Here is an 18423-nt window from a genome sequence, read left to right on the forward strand (position 1 = left end):
GGCCATGGAAGTGATTGGAACACCTGATTCTGATTATTTGGATGGGTGAGCGAATACTTTTGGCAATATAGTGTATGTTTGTTGTTTTCTTATGTTGTTTCTCACGTAAAGCTGCTTTGAGACAATGCTTTTTGTTAAAAGTGCTATACAAATAAAATTGAATTGAATTGAATTGAAAAGGTTGCAGCTGGGGCTCTCTACTATCCCCCAAATATGGAGGTTGGATGGAGTAGGCAAAACGTCATAAACAGAACACATCAAAATCTTTATCCGGGTTTCTTCCATGGTCCAAATGTCCTGCCACATCAGGGCCCTTTCTTGTACACCCTCCCACCTTGTCCAGCTGTCCTGTTTTTTCATCGCAACAGCCTTGGCATGCCGGGTTTCCTCCTCTGCCTTGCGGACCTCCCTCTGTACCATGCTGCGGTGTTCCTTTGGGTCAGCTTTGTTCCAGCTCGTTCTGGTGAAGCAACCTAATCCAAGCCTGCCCTGAGCTTCTGTTGCAACGATATCCGCATGCTGGAGTCCATCCTCAGCCTCCGTCAATGCTCTGCTGCCAGACCCTGATACCCTGTCCTGACCACAATCCCTGCCTGGCGTACTCTTTCGTCCTTGCTGTCTTGCAGCATTATGGCCTGGAGTGTCTTTGTTGCTTTATACTCCTCTGGCAAGAGGCTCCGGTCCATCAGGACCAGGACCTCACGCCACAAGAACAGTTTCTTCCCCAGTGCAGTCAGCCTGCTGAACAGCGCCTCACTTAACCCCAGATGACCCCCCCCCAACCCGGACACTCACTTCCACATTCTAAATTGCACTACTGTTCGTTCAAACTCACACTTTTGTACACAATACTTATCTCATTCTAGATTGTGTACATACCTCACATCTGTATATATGTTTGGACAGTCACTTTCACTTTTTACATTCCATTGCACTACTTCTCATGCACGTCACTTTATACAGTATTTATTTAATTTATTCTAGCTCTTTTCTGAAGTTGTGTATATTTGTACAGACATTTCAAACCTGTGTATACATTTGCACCTGACACCAAGACAAATTCCTAGTACTGTAAAGTGCTCTTTGCTGACCCTTTGCTGTACTTGGCAATAAAACTTTTTCTGATTTCTGATTTCAAGCACTGATGTCACTGGCAGCTGCAACTTGCTGCCTGTGCTGTGCAGACCAATGGAGCAGAAGCTTCTTGGGACACCCAACCACCTCCTTAAATAGGTGTTAATCTTCCTCTCCAATCCCTCAACAGTGGAGACAGATACCTCATAAACAAGGAGAGGCCAGAGCAGTCTAGGAAGTACCCCATGTCAGTAACCCCAGGCCTTATACTTGCCAGGTAGGCCACTCTTCTCTAAGGATGTCATCCAGGTGTCTACTTGGATATTCATCTCCCTCACACTCTGCTTATCATTGAGGTCTGCCCTGTACCACTTCCCCAAGCTCTTCACTGGTCTCTCTTGGACTGTTCGGATGATGGTATCTTTAATCCTGAAGTGAAACTAGTCCTGGATATGCCCCTATATCAACACCAGGCTTCTGGACTTTTCCAGTTTAAACTCCATCCTTGCCCAATCAGTGAGCTCAACCAGATCCTCCAAGATCCATCTCCCTTTAGGCACTGATTTTGCCATGATGGTGAGGTCATCCATAAAGGCTCTTATAGGTACCTGCTGGATGCTGCTGGCCAACACTGTACCCCACCGCAACTTCTCCACTGACTTAACAAGAAGATTCATCGCTGCTGAAAACAAGATCACTGAAATCGTACAGCCAGTGACAATGCCCACCTCTAGCCTCTGCTATTTAGTGGTGAAGTCTCCACAGGTGAAGTGCACCTTGAAGCCATCATTATAGCACTGCACAAGCTTCAGGAAATGCTCTGGAACATGGTAGGTCTTCAACATCAGATCCACCAACTTATGGGGTATCATCCCATACGCATTTGAATACGCATTGTCCCTAAGCCTTTCACAATATTTATACACCTTGTACGCAATTCGGCCCTGGGGCTGATTTTGTTATGGCCTTCCTAAGAAAAGTGTTTATCTCTTGGTTCCTCATCTCTGAAGAGAATAGGTGGTAATGTTGGTTTTATGAGTTTCTGCATCTCCTCTAGACTCTCCTCCCTTCTAGGATCGCTGTGCTCCTCCATCTCCTCTTTTGTTGCTTTTAGCTGCCCTGATCTTACATTGCCCAGTAGTTTCGACAGATATTTGAAGGGATTCTTGGTGAAATCTGTCCGCTCCTTCATTCGTAGCTTCCTGTCCCTGTGGTGACATTCAGCTCTTCACAAGGTCTTTATGTGTTCCCTCAGGTTATTACAAATTTCTGTGAGTGCTGGTTTCTCATCCGCTGTTGCTTCACGAAATGCCTTCCTCAGCCTCCGCAAATCCCCTCTAAGGATTGCTATCTCCTTCACATGTCTGTTTTCCTTTGGCTGGGCATATGTTTTAACCTTCGGCTATTTCTTTTCAAAGCAATCAGCACCTATGCTCCAAATAATAGAAGCCATGGCCTTGAGCTTCTTCCCCACATCTCCTGCCAAGACTGTTCCCAGCACCATCATCATCCACATCATGATCAAATCTCTCCCACTCCTTCCTTACCGCTGCAGCAGGCCAGTTCACTGCTTCCTTTCATGTATCGTGTCCAGGATGTCTAGTGTCCTATATACCCTCCACATCTGTCCAGTGCTTTATGTCCTCTGACACATCGATGATGCTCTTCCTACTCCACACTATACTCCACAGATACACAATGATACACACTGAAACACACTGATATACACTGATATACACTGATACACACTGATACACACTGATACAAACTGATACACACTGATACACACTGATACACACTGATATACACTGAAACACGCTGATACACACTGATACACACTGAAACACACTGATACACAATGATATACACTGATACACACTGATACACTCTGATACACACTGAAACACACTGATATACACTAAAACACAATGATATACACTGAAACACACTGATATACACTGAAACACACTGATATACACTGAAACACACTGATATACACTGAAACACACTGATATACACTGAAACACACTGATATACACTGAAACACACTGATATACACTGAAACACACTGATATACACTGAAACACACTGATATACACTGAAACACACTGATATACACTGAAACACACTGAAACACACTGATATACACTGAAACACACTGAAACACACTGAAACACACTGATATACACTGAAACACACTGATATACACTGAAACACACTGAAACACACTGATATACACTGAAACACACTGAAACACACTGATATACACTGAAACACACTGATATACACTGAAACACACTGATATACACTGAAACACACTGAAACACACTGATATACACTGAAACACACTGAAACACACTGATATACACTGAAACACACTGATATACACTGAAACACACTGATATACACTGAAACACACTGAAACACACTGATATACACTGAAACACACTGAAACACACTGAAACACACTGATATACACTGATATACACTGAAACACACTGAAACACACTGAAACACACTGATATACACTGAAACACACTGATATACACTGAAACACACTGATATACACTGAAACACACTGAAACACACTGATATACACTGATATACACTGATATACACTGATACACACTGATATACACTGATATACACTGAAACACACTGAAACACACTGATATACACTGATATACACTGAAACACACTGAAACACACTGAAACACACTGATATACACTGAAACACACTGATATACACTGATATACACTGATATACACTGATATACACTGATACACACTGATATACACTGATATACACTGAAACACACTGATATACACTGAAACACACTGAAACACACTGATATACACTGATATACACTGAAACACACTGAAACACACTGAAACACACTGATATACACTGAAACACACTGATATACACTGATATACACTGAAACACACTGATATACACTGATATACACTGATATACACTGATATACACTGAAACACACTGATATACACTGAAACACACTGATATACACTGATATACACTGAAACACACTGATATACACTGATATACACTGAAACACACTGAAACACACTGATATACACTGATATACACTGATATACACTGATATACACTGATACACACTGATATACACTGATATACACTGAAACACACTGATATACACTGATATACACTGAAACACACTGAAACACACTGAAACACACTGATATACACTGAAACACACTGATATACACTGAAACACACTGATATACACTGAAACACACTGAAACACACTGATATACACTGATATACACTGATATACACTGATATACACTGATACACACTGATATACACTGATATACACTGAAACACACTGAAACACACTGATATACACTGATATACACTGAAACACACTGAAACACACTGAAACACACTGATATACACTGAAACACACTGATATACACTGAAACACACTGATATACACTGAAACACACTGATATACACTGAAACACACTGAAACACACTGATATACACTGAAACACACTGATATACACTGAAACACACTGAAACACACTGATATACACTGAAACACACTGATATACACTGAAACACACTGAAACACACTGAAACACACTGATATACACTGAAACACACTGATATACACTGAAACACACTGAAACACACTGAAACACACTGATATACACTGAAACACACTGAAACACACTGATATACACTGAAACACACTGAAACACACTGATATACACTGAAACACACTGATATACACTGATATACACTGAAACACACTGATATACACTGAAACACACTGAAACACACTGATATACACTGAAACACACTGATATACACTGAAACACACTGAAACACACTGAAACACACTGATATACACTGATATACACTGAAACACACTGATATACACTGAAACACACTGAAACACACTGAAACACACTGATATACACTGAAACACACTGAAACACACTGATATACACTGATATACACTGATACACACTGATATACACTGATACACACTGATACACACTGATATACACTGAAACACACTGATATACACTGAAACACACTGATATACACTGATATACACTGATATACACTGATACACACTGATATACACTGATATACACTGATACACACTGATATACACTGATATACACTGATACACACTGATATACACTGATATACACTGAAACACACTGAAACACACTGATATACACTGAAACACACTGAAACACACTGATATACACTGATATACACTGATACACACTGAAACACACTGAAACACACTGATATACACTGAAACACACTGATATACACTGAAACACACTGATATACACTGAAACACACTGAAACACACTGATATACACTGATATACACTGATACACACTGATATACACTGATATACACTGATACACACTGATATACACTGATATACACTGAAACACACTGAAACACACTGATATACACTGATATACACTGATACACACTGATATACACTGAAACACACTGAAACACACTGATATACACTGATATACACTGATACACACTGATATACACTGAAACACACTGATATACACTGAAACACACTGATATACACTGAAACACACTGAAACACACTGATATACACTGATATACACTGATACACACTGATATACACTGATATACACTGAAACACACTGATATACACTGATATACACTGATACACACTGATATACACTGAAACACACTGATATACACTGAAACACACTGAAACACACTGATATACACTGAAACACACTGATATACACTGATATACACTGATATACACTGAAACACACTGATATACACTGATATACACTGATACACACTGATATACACTGATATACACTGATACACACTGATATACACTGATATACACTGAAACACACTGAAACACACTGATATACACTGAAACACACTGAAACACACTGATATACACTGATATACACTGATACACACTGAAACACACTGAAACACACTGATATACACTGAAACACACTGATATACACTGAAACACACTGATATACACTGAAACACACTGAAACACACTGATATACACTGATATACACTGATACACACTGATATACACTGATATACACTGATACACACTGATATACACTGATATACACTGAAACACACTGAAACACACTGATATACACTGATATACACTGATACACACTGATATACACTGAAACACACTGAAACACACTGATATACACTGATATACACTGATACACACTGATATACACTGAAACACACTGATATACACTGAAACACACTGATATACACTGAAACACACTGAAACACACTGATATACACTGATATACACTGATACACACTGATATACACTGATATACACTGAAACACACTGATATACACTGATATACACTGATACACACTGATATACACTGAAACACACTGATATACACTGAAACACACTGAAACACACTGATATACACTGAAACACACTGATATACACTGATATACACTGAAACACACTGATATACACTGATATACACTGAAACACACTGAAACACACTGATATACACTGATATACACTGATACACACTGATATACACTGATATACACTGAAACACACTGATATACACTGATATACACTGATACACACTGATATACACTGAAACACACTGATATACACTGAAACACACTGAAACACACTGATATACACTGAAACACACTGATATACACTGATATACACTGATACACACTGATATACACTGATATACACTGATACACACTGATATACACTGAAACACACTGATATACACTGATATACACTGATACACACTGATATACACTGAAACACACTGAAACACACTGATATACACTGAAACACACTGATATACACTGATACACACTGATATACACTGATATACACTGATATACACTGATACACACTGATATACACTGAAACACACTGATATACACTGATATACACTGATATACACTGATATACACTGATATACACTGATACACACTGATATACACTGAAACACACTGAAACACACTGATATACACTGAAACACACTGATATACACTGATATACACTGATATACACTGATACACACTGATATACACTGAAACACACTGATATACACTGATATACACTGATATACACTGAAACACACTGAAACACACTGATATACACTGATATACACTGATATACACTGATATACACTGAAACACACTGATATACACTGAAACACACTGAAACACACTGAAACACACTGATATACACTGATATACACTGATATACACTGATATACACTGATACACACTGATATACACTGAAACACACTGAAACACACTGATATACACTGATATACACTGAAACACACTGATATACACTGAAACACACTGAAACACACTGATATACACTGAAACACACTGATATACACTGATATACACTGATATACACTGATATACACTGATATACACTGAAACACACTGATATACACTGAAACACACTGAAACACACTGATATACACTGAAACACACTGAAACACACTGATATACACTGAAACACACTGATATACACTGATATACACTGATATACACTGATATACACTGAAACACACTGATATACACTGATATACACTGATATACACTGATATACACTGATATACACTGATACACACTGATATACACTGAAACACACTGAAACACACTGAAACACACTGATATACACTGATATACACTGATATACACTGATATACACTGAAACACACTGAAACACACTGAAACACACTGATATACACTGAAACACACTGATATACACTGAAACACACTGATATACACTGATATACACTGAAACACACTGATATACACTGAAACACACTGAAACACACTGAAACACACTGATATACACTGAAACACACTGATATACACTGAAACACACTGATATACACTGAAACACACTGATATACACTGATATACACTGATATACACTGATATACACTGATATACACTGAAACACACTGATATACACTGATACACACTGATATACACTGATACACACTGATATACACTGATACACACTGATATACACTGATACACACTGATATACACTGAAACACACTGATATACACTGAAACACACTGAAACACACTGATATACACTGATATACACTGATATACACTGATATACACTGAAACACACTGAAACACACTGAAACACACTGAAACACACTGATATACACTGATATACACTATATTGCCAAAAGTATTCGCTCACCCATCCAAATAATCAGAATCAGGTGTTCCAATCACTTCCATGGCCACAGGTGTATAAAATCAAGCACCTAGGCATGCAGACTGTTTTTACAAACATTTGTGAAAGAATGGGTCGCTCTCAGGAGCTCAGTGAATTCCAGTGTGGAACTGTGATAGGATGCCACCTGTGCAACAAATCCAGTCGTGAAATTTCCTCGCTCCTAAATATTCCACAGTCAACTGTCAGCTGTATTATAAGAACGTGGAAGTGTTTGGGAACGACAGCAACTCAGCCACGAAGTGGTAGGCCACGTAAACTGACGGAGCGGGGTCAGCGGATGCTGAGGTGCATAGTGTGAAGAGGTCGCCAACTTTCTGCAGAGTCAATCGCTACAGACCTCCAAACTTCATGTGGCCTTCAGATGAGCTCAAGAACAGTGCGCAGAGAGCTTCATGGAATGGGTTTCCATGGCCGAGCAGCTGCATCCAAGCCATACATCACCAAGTGCAATGCAAAGCGTCGGATGCAGTGGTGTAAAGCACGCCGCCACTGGACTCTAGAGCAGTGGAGACGCGTTCTCTGGAGTGACGAATCGCGCTTCTCCATCTGGCAATCTGATGGACGAGTCTGGGTTTGGCGGTTGCCAGGAGAACGGTACTTGTCTGACTGCATTGTGCCAAGTGTAAAGTTTGGTGGAGGGGGGATTATGGTGTGGGGTTGTTTTTCAGGAGCTGGGCTTGGCCCCTTAGTTCCAGTGAAAGGAACTCAGAATGCTTCAGCATACCAAGACATTTTGGACAATTCCATGCTCCCAACTTTGTGGGAACAGTTTGGAGCTGGCCCCTTCCTCTTCCAACATGACTGTGCACCAGTGACCAAAGCAAGGTCCATAAAGACATGGATGACAGAGTCTGGTGTGGAGGAACTTGACTGACCTGCACAGAGTCCTGACCTCAACCCGATAGAACACCTTTGGGATGAATTAGAGCGGAGACTGAGAGCCAGGCCTTCTCGTCCAACATCAGTGTGTGACCTCACAAATGCGCTTCTGGAAGAATGGTCAAAAATTCCCATAAACACACTCCTAAACCTTGTGGACAGCCTTCCCAGAAGAGTTGAAGCTGTTATAGCTGCAAAGGGTGGACCGACGTCATATTGAACCCTATGGATGAGGAATGGGATGTTACTTAAGTTCATATGCGAGTCAAGACAGGTGAGAGAATACTTTTGGCAATATAGTGTACACTGAAACACTGATATACACTGATACACACTGATATCCACATGGTGACTTCTCTATGCATACCAAGGTTATCTTCGGTGTTCCACAAATTTCTGTTGTAGGCTCACTGCCTTTCTCCTTATATATGCTACCCCTTGGTGCAATTATTCATAATCATGGTATTAGCTTCTACTGTTATGCCGACGACACACAGCTACAGTTTCTCTCAAAAGTGAGTACACCCCTGACATTTTTGTAAATATTTTATGATATCTTTTCATGAGACAACACTGAAGAAATGCCCCTCTGCTCCAATGTACAGTAGTGAGTGTCCAGCCTGTATAACAGTGTAAATTTACTGTCCCTTCAAAATAACTCAACACACAGACATTAATGTCTAAACCGCTGGCAACAAAAGTGACTCCACCCCTAAGTGGAAATGTCCAAATTGGGCCCAAAGTGTCAATATTTTGTGTGGCCACCATTATTTTCCAGCACTGCCTTAACCCTCTTGGGCATGGAGTTCACCAGAGCTTCACAGGTTGCCACTGGAGTCCTCTTCCACTCCTCCATGATGACATCACAGAGATGGTGGATGTTAGAGACCTTGCGCTCCCCCACCTTAGGCTTTAGGTCTGGAGACATGCTTGGCCAGTCCATCACCTTTACCCTCAGCTTCTTTAGCAAGGCAGTGGTGGTCTTGGAGGTGTGTTTGGGGTCGTTATCATGTTGGAATACTGCCCTGTGGCCCAGTCTCTGAAGGGCGGGGATCATGCTCTGCTTCACAGTACATGTTGGCATTCATGGTTCCCTCAATGAACTGTAGCTCCCCAGTGCCGGCAGCACTCATGCAGGCCCAGACCATGACACTCCCACCACCATGCTTGACTGTAGGCAAGACACACTTGTCTTTGTACTCCTCACCTGGTTGCCCCCACACACGCTTGACACCATCTGAACCAAATAAGTTTATCTTGGTCTCATCGGACCACAGGACATGGTTCCAGTATTCCACGTCCTTAGTCTGCTTGTCTTCAGTAAACTGTATGCAGGCTTTTTTGTGCATCATCTTTAGTAGAGGCTTCCTTCTGGGATGACAGCCATGCAGACCAATTTGATGCAGTGTGTGGCGTATGGTCTGAGCACTGACCGGCTGACCCCCCACCCCTCTGACCGGCTGACCCCCCACCCCTCTGACCGGCTGACCCCCCACCCCTTCAACCTCTGCAGCAATGCTGGCAGCACTCATACGTCTATTTCCCAAAGACCTCCGGATATGACACTGAGCACATACACTCAACTTCTTTGGTGGACCATGGTGAGGCCTGTTCTGAGTAGAACCTGTCCTGTAAAACCGCTGTATGGTCTTGCCCACCGTGCTGCAGCTCAGTTTCAGGGTCTTGGCAATCTTCTTATAGCCTAGGCCATCTTTATGTAGAGCAACTATTCTTTATTTCAGATCCTCAGAGAGTTCTTTGCAAATTTACACTGTTATACAGGCTGGACACTCTCTACTGTACATTGGAGCAGAGGGTCATTTCTTCAGTGTTGTCACATGAAAAGATATAATAAAATATTTACAAAAATGTCAGGGGTGTACTCACTTTTGTGAGATACTGTAAATGTTTCAGCTAAATCAGATGAGAGACACCAGCTTATTAAGATAGAAGAATGTGCAAAGGACCTTAGACATTGGATGGTCACTAACGTCCACCTGCTTGACAAGACAAGTCATGTCATGTCATGACAAGACAGAGGTGCTAGTCCTAGGACCACATGCAGCTAGAAGTAAGCTTTCTGATTACAAAGTGTTTGTTTAAGTCTAGGCTGAAGACACATTTGTTTAGTCAAGCTTTCAATGTAAAGTTTTTCTTATGTAAAGGAGCAGATCTGGAAGGTTCATGGTCATAGAGTGTTTGGTGACTGGGATGTGTTGGATGCTGTCTCCTTACCACCCTCACATGGTCACTCAGGTCACTGACTGTGAAGTGGTTGGATGCTTTATGTCCTAGGAAGCCTTCATGTCTGTGACCTTCTGGCTCTCCCTTTAAGTTATGATGTCATAGCTAGTCTTGCCAGAGTCCCTGCCTGCACTTTATACATAATCTACATTGTCTTTAAACATCACATGATCAGAATCATACTTAATATCTCTCTCTCTCTCTCTCTCTCTCTCTCTGTCTTTCTCTGTGGAGCTATACACCCCACTCCTGAGCTCCCAGTGTTTGCCAGTTTCCAGTGTGACCACTGCCCTACCCCTGGTCAGAGTCTGGTCACTTGGTGGTGCCCACTGATGCTGTGGATGGATCTGTGTGGATCTGAGCCACTTGGGGACTTTCACACCATCACAGATCTGCCATTTCATCTATCAGCTTGTGACAGCAAAGAACTAGTGTTTATAATGACCTTAGAAACTACACTGACCTAATAGTTCCTCATGGGTCATTGATTTCTGTTGTAGAAAGGACATTAATCAGCTACAGTTACATTATTTACTGTTTAGTGTCACCCAAATGAGGATGGGTTCCCTTCTGAGCCTGGTTCCTCTCAAGGTTTCTTCCTCAGATCATCCCAGGGAGTTTTTCCTCACCACAGGCTTCTCATTAGGGATAAAATAGTTTAATTAAGTTAAATAATTTATTCTTATTTCTAGTTATTTCAGGGTTGTTGTTTTTTTTTCATTTTTCCCCTCCCCTTTCTCTGTTTCTCTTCTTTTGTAAAGCTGCTTTGAGACAATGTTCACTGTAAAAGGCACTTTACAAAAGAAATTGAATTGAATTGAATTGAATACACACTGATATAAACTGCTTCTGTAGAATAATAACAGGACGAGCTGCTGCTTCTGTTCCTCACTGAGGTAAGGGTGAGGGTGGGGCTTAATACATACACACACACACACACACACACACACACATACATACACGTACACACACACACACATACATACACGTACACACACACACACACACACATGCACACACACATACATACACGTACACACACACACACACACATGTTTAAGATGTTTGAGATGTCAGGAACATCTTTATTTATCTTAGTGTGTGTAATAAAGTGGTGTGTAAGAGAAAGCTCTTCTCTGTGTTTCCTCACTTGGTGCTCCAGGAACTCCTCAGAGGATTGATATTGGTCTCTAATCAGTGTGTTAATGATGAAGTGTGTTTCCTCCTGAAGACCAGAGCCACATGGACTCTCTCTCTCAGCACTCAGGTCTGATCTGCTCACCTTTATTATTATGACTGTACAGTCAGGTCCTGAGTCAGCAGTGTGTGTGTGTGCTCACATTTTTCTCCATGACCATCCTCCTGAATATGATGAGCTAAGAAAGTGGCCAAACACACACACACACACAGACACACACACACCCACACACACCCTCCAGGGAAATAAACACTGTAGAAACGATGAATTTGTTTTGGGGAGAAAAGTTGCTCACTTGCATCATTAAAACTGCTTTAATATACAAACTCTACCAACTCTATATCTCCATCTCTCTCTCTCTTCTCACACGCGCACACACACGCACACACATTTATTATTGTATCTGATTGTGATTAGTGATGTGTAAAAACATACAGCTGAATAAACAATCCATTATCAGTGAGGGCTAATGATTTATTACACTAATTACTTACACTGTTTACTGTGTTCATGTTCACACACGCACGCGCACACACACACGCACACGCACGCGCACACGCACGCGCACACGCACGCGCACACACACACAATCTATGATTTATTGTTTTTTTCCAGTCTGATCTCCAGTTATTGTAAACATTAATTGTAATCCTGAATCTTTACACATTTCTGTCTGTTATTTACAGAGACAGTTTAATAGGATACAAAAAATAAATTTAATATTCATCGTTTTTAACTGCTTTATCTCTCTCTCTCTCTCTCTCTCATTATATTTGGTGTGAATCCTTCGTTTTCTCTGCACTTTGTTCTGGTTTGTTGTTTTAGATGAAGCTCTGGACTAAAGCGTGTCCATCTGCAGCTCTGATCCACTCCCTCTCTCTCAGCAGAGACACAGACGAGTGAAAATCCCCGTGATTTGTCTGGATTACAGCTGATTTCTGATGTGTGTGGATCAGCCTGAGTTCATCACAGATGGCGGACGTCAAGCGGGTCAAAGACGGATTAAAAAAAAAAGAAAAAGGTGGATCTTTAGCCAAAAGCAAAACGATGCTAAAGTGCGCTCCAAGCTCTTAAAGCGGCCGTGTGCGGTTTTCAGTGTTCAGGAAAATGTTCACGATTCTGATGATATATAGAGAAGACTTCATTCCACAGTGATGATGATGAAGTCACGCTGGACACTAAAGACCTCTGAGTGAGTTCATTAAACATCGAGAACATCGAGTCACACACTGCTCTCTCACTATAACATTAAAGTAAACCGAATCTGAGATCATTAAACATTCTTTAGACAAATGTTTAGAAATTACTGTTTAAAAAATACTTCAAGAAGGAGTACGTTTTATTCTAGCAGATATTATAAATGAAGACATTTGTGTTATTTCTCCAAGGCGAGTGTCTCAGTGCTGCTTTTGGAGATCTCGCCATCTCCTCACTGCTCAGAAGAACATCTCAATGATCACTCACAACCCTTTTATAAAACACTTCAGTTACTGAACAAGAAACATAATGTCTCGGTTCCGGTCCAGCGTCCGAGCTCCTCATTCTGGATCTGCAGGAACTCTCGAGCTTCTCATCTCCTGACCTTCCACTCAGACCTCCATCAGCGACACGCTCCAGTCTTTATCATCAGTTCAGACCCAAACTGCTCTTCAGTGTTAGTTACTGTAAGTGTATAGTGTAACAGGTCAGATCTAGAACTCTTCAGGGTTCTGCATGGTTCTCCAGTTGTCCTTCTGGAGGAATCCTTCAAGGTTCTAAGACTACAGCAGTGATTCAGATTAGAAAGCCGTGGTCTGTCGTGTTATCCACCAGATTCATCGAAAAATATTTATCAATAATTTGCTGATTTCATGAAGAAGATTTAAATCGCTCGTCACTCAGAGCGTCTGATTATTTACTCATCTAAGGATCTGCTCTCCTGATGATCCGCTCATTCAATTACCCGCTCGCCCGATGATCCGCTCGCCCGATGATCCGCTCGCCCGATGATCCGCTCGCCCGATGATCCGCTCGCCCGATGATCCGCTCGCCCGATGATCCTCTCGCCCGATGATCCTCTCGCCCGATGATCCGCTCGCCCGATGATCCTCTCATCCGATGATCCGCTCGCCCGATGATCCTCTCATCCGATGATCCGCTCGCCCGATGATCCTCTCATCCGATGATCCGCTCGCCCGATGATCCGCTCGCCCGATGATCCGCTCGCCCGATGATCCTCTCATCTGATGATCCGCTCGCCCGATGATCCTCTCATCTGATGATCCGCTCGCCCGATGATCCTCTCATCTGATGATCCGCTCGCCCGATGATCCTCTCATCTGATGATCCGCTCGCCCGATGATCCGCTCGCCCGATGATCCTCTCATCTGATGATCCGCTCGCCCGATGATCCTCTCATCTGATGATCCGCTCGCCCGATGATCCACTCATGGCTTCATAGTTAATAAACGATGCTTGTGAAATCTTCCGGTCAGGACTAAACCCTCCACTGAAAGTTTGAATTTTTTTGCTTGTTTGATACTAAAGATAACATACTATAAGTCACCCCCCCCCCATCCTTTACTGGAAATAAAACTCTGAGCCTTAGGTCTGTGTTAAAGCAGGCATTTTTATTCAACTTTAAACTTCACCATCAAAAAATAACAAACATCAGAAAATAATCTAAACTGTTTATATAAATTTATGTAAAGTAGTTCATTATTATTAGTTATTGTGGAAAAAAATTCACTCTGAAAATAAGCTGAAAGTGAAAACTGCAGAAATTTATTAAAAGCTTTTATTTAAATATAAAGTGTTTCAGTGTCTTTATCGTAAACTGCTTCATAGCCTGAAATGTTCCTTGGTTAAATGACAGAAACGTGTCACTTCCTCACATCAGGACCATCACACACTCACACCTGGACTTCCAGCTAAAACACCTTCCTGCTTTCCATCACACTCACTCTTCTGATGTTCTCTGGACTCGAGGACGCTCCGAGTCGAGTTTCTGATTCTGATGAAGAAAGTGTAAAATGTCAGCAGACGGTGTGTTAATCCTGTCAGTGCTAATTAGCTGAAAAATGAAGACACAAAGTGGTGATGAATCTTAAACGAGTGGCTCAGACCTTCAGACGAGGACGCGGCGCTCTTTTAATGAACTACACCAAAGCGTTTCTAATTGACTCGGGAAATGAAGAGATAAAATGAGCTCCATCCCAAACTACTGCTGCGTGACAGGAGTGTCCTCATTCAGAGTTCATGCTAACAGATCTCTCTAACAGATCGCGCTAACAGATCGCGCTAACACTTATTGCTAACAGGAACTCTAGCACTAGCCTTCCCATCATTCACTGTAGAAGGGGGTGGGGCTTGTTGGTGTAATAGCATTAGATTAAAAGTGTAAGAGTAGAAATAGTTGGTATTAAAATGCAGAAAATGAGCAAGTGAAAGATTCATTTTTAGAAATAAATTAAAAACTCAGAAATTTGGAGTTTCATCTCCAAACTGAACACGTTACTGAGATTTAACATTAAACACAAAACAACAGAATTTTTATTTACATTCAGCGAAATCTCAGGTTCGATTTAAACTTTCCTTATTGTAAATATTTCCGTTCCTCCATCAGAATATTTTAATAATGAAATAAAGAGTATTTTATTTCCATTGCAGCGTCTCGACTACACCAGGAGAACAAATGAAGAGCCACCTTCCTCACCCTCCTCAACGCTCATGCAATAAAACGTTATGTTGTTATTTAACCTCCTCATGTAGACTGAATTAATCACACACACACACACACACACACACACACACACCCCTCCCCTGCAGTGATAATGGCCTGGGCTGCTGAAAGTGATGGGGGTTAATGCAGGTCAGACTTGAGGGAGTTCTCTCTTTGTTGGCGGCGTCACGCTGAAAGTTATAATTAATCAACGAGCTCCAGGCATAATGAGGTTTTAGCCAACCTTTTAATCCACTGCAAATTAATCAACAGGAATTAAACAGAGACGTGTCTCATACAAGGTGAAGCACAAAGCCAAGAAACTCAACACCCCTCATTCCCAAACCTCCACCTGCTCACTGACCTATACCACAACACCACAACACACACACACACTTCAACAACAAAACCACACACCACCACCACAACAAAACACCACACACACACACAAACAACAAAACAACACCACCACACACACACCAACAAAACAACACCACCACATACACACACCAACAACACCACACACACACACCAACAAAACACCACACACACCAACAACAAAACAACAACACCACACACACACACACACACACACACCCCAACAACAAAACGCGCACACACACCAACAACAAAACAACAACATGCGCACACACACACCACAACACACACACACACCAACAACATGCACACACACACACCAACAACAAAACAACAACACCACCACAACAACAAAACAACAGTATGTCCACAACACATCACAACACCACCACAACACACACCAACAACGAAACACCACCACACACACACCAACAAAACAACAACACACACCAACACCACCACCACACACACCAACAAAACACCACCACCACACACACACCAACAAAACACCACCACCACACACCAACAAAACAACAACAGTATGACCACAACACATCCCCAAAACACATCACAACTATTACACCCATCAGCACCCAGAGATCATCACCCATCTCATCACCTTCCTGTCACCAAACTCGATGTGAAACTTTGACCACTCCAGTTAAACTTTAGTGACCTCTCCTTACTGTCCTATGTAGAAAATAAAACTCTAATAAAATTCCACGAGAGTCTCAGCTCTGTTTAAATTCATCATGGAGTTAAAGTGCTAAATGCTAAATGGTTGACTCGCTAACAGTTAGCTCCATCTGAGAATGAATAAAAGCCTGAAGAGATACAGATGGACTTCAGGAAGAGTTTGTGGGAGGGTACGCAGGGTGCGTGGGCGGAGTTTGTCCCCGAGCACACGCCGTAGTCTCAGTACAGGAAGGTCCCGAAGCTGCCCATGCCGTTACGCCGGAACTGATTCCCCTCGATGGAGACGAACATCTCCCGGCTCAGCAGGTTCTCGTCGGCTCTCATGGCTCCTACGTCCTGCACACGACTCTTCTGAGGGCGACGCTTCGTCACCGAAGTGGCCAGGAGCTCACGTGTGATGACATCATTTCCTGTGGTGAATTCAGGAGGAACGGCGTTGTGCTGAACTTCACATGGCTGTTCTTCCTCCGAGGGAGGAGCTTCATGTGCTGACCCCACCTCTGATGTCAATGTAACCACATCTTCTGTTTCCATAGCCCCGCCTTCTGATTGTACAACTCCATCCTCTTCCACTGTGGCCCCACCTTCTGACTGTATGAATCTGCCCTTTTCCACTGTGGCCCCACCTCCTGATTGTGTGTTTCCATGCTCTTGTGTTGTGGCCCTGCCTTCTGCCTGTGTGACTCCACCTTCTGATGTTGTGGCCCCACCTCCTGATTGCTCCTCCTCCTTTTCAGCTTCTGCAGCAACTACAAAGAATTATTTTTTTAATTATCTTTTTAATTCCAGTGCTAGCTTATTAATTATTAAAACATGCTTATAAATTTAATTATAATTTCAGAAACATTAAAACACACACCATGTAGCATGAATATCTAATATTTATATTTATTCAGTCCATACATTATTTAAGATCCATAA

At 41.8% G+C, this 18423-nt stretch overlaps 1 protein-coding gene and 1 pseudogene across 1 annotated transcript in view; both read right to left on the bottom strand.

Moving 5' to 3' along the window:
* Positions 1-542: 542 nt before the first annotated feature.
* Positions 543-14822, bottom strand: LOC131347359 (uncharacterized; annotated as a pseudogene).
* Positions 14823-15316: 494 nt separating this feature from the next.
* shcbp1 (SHC SH2-domain binding protein 1) overlaps positions 15317-18423 on the bottom strand; it is a 44662-nt gene continuing 41555 nt past the window's right edge. Inside the window, exon 13 of the mRNA XM_058382236.1 lies at positions 15317-18251. Within this exon, the coding sequence (XP_058238219.1) occupies positions 17722-18251 (530 nt within the window). The 3' untranslated portion in view covers positions 15317-17721. The remainder of the gene's footprint in view (positions 18252-18423) is intronic.

This window comes from Hemibagrus wyckioides, linkage group LG27 (genome assembly GCF_019097595.1).
Source record: "Hemibagrus wyckioides isolate EC202008001 linkage group LG27, SWU_Hwy_1.0, whole genome shotgun sequence".
Taxonomy (NCBI): Eukaryota; Metazoa; Chordata; class Actinopteri; order Siluriformes; family Bagridae; genus Hemibagrus; species Hemibagrus wyckioides.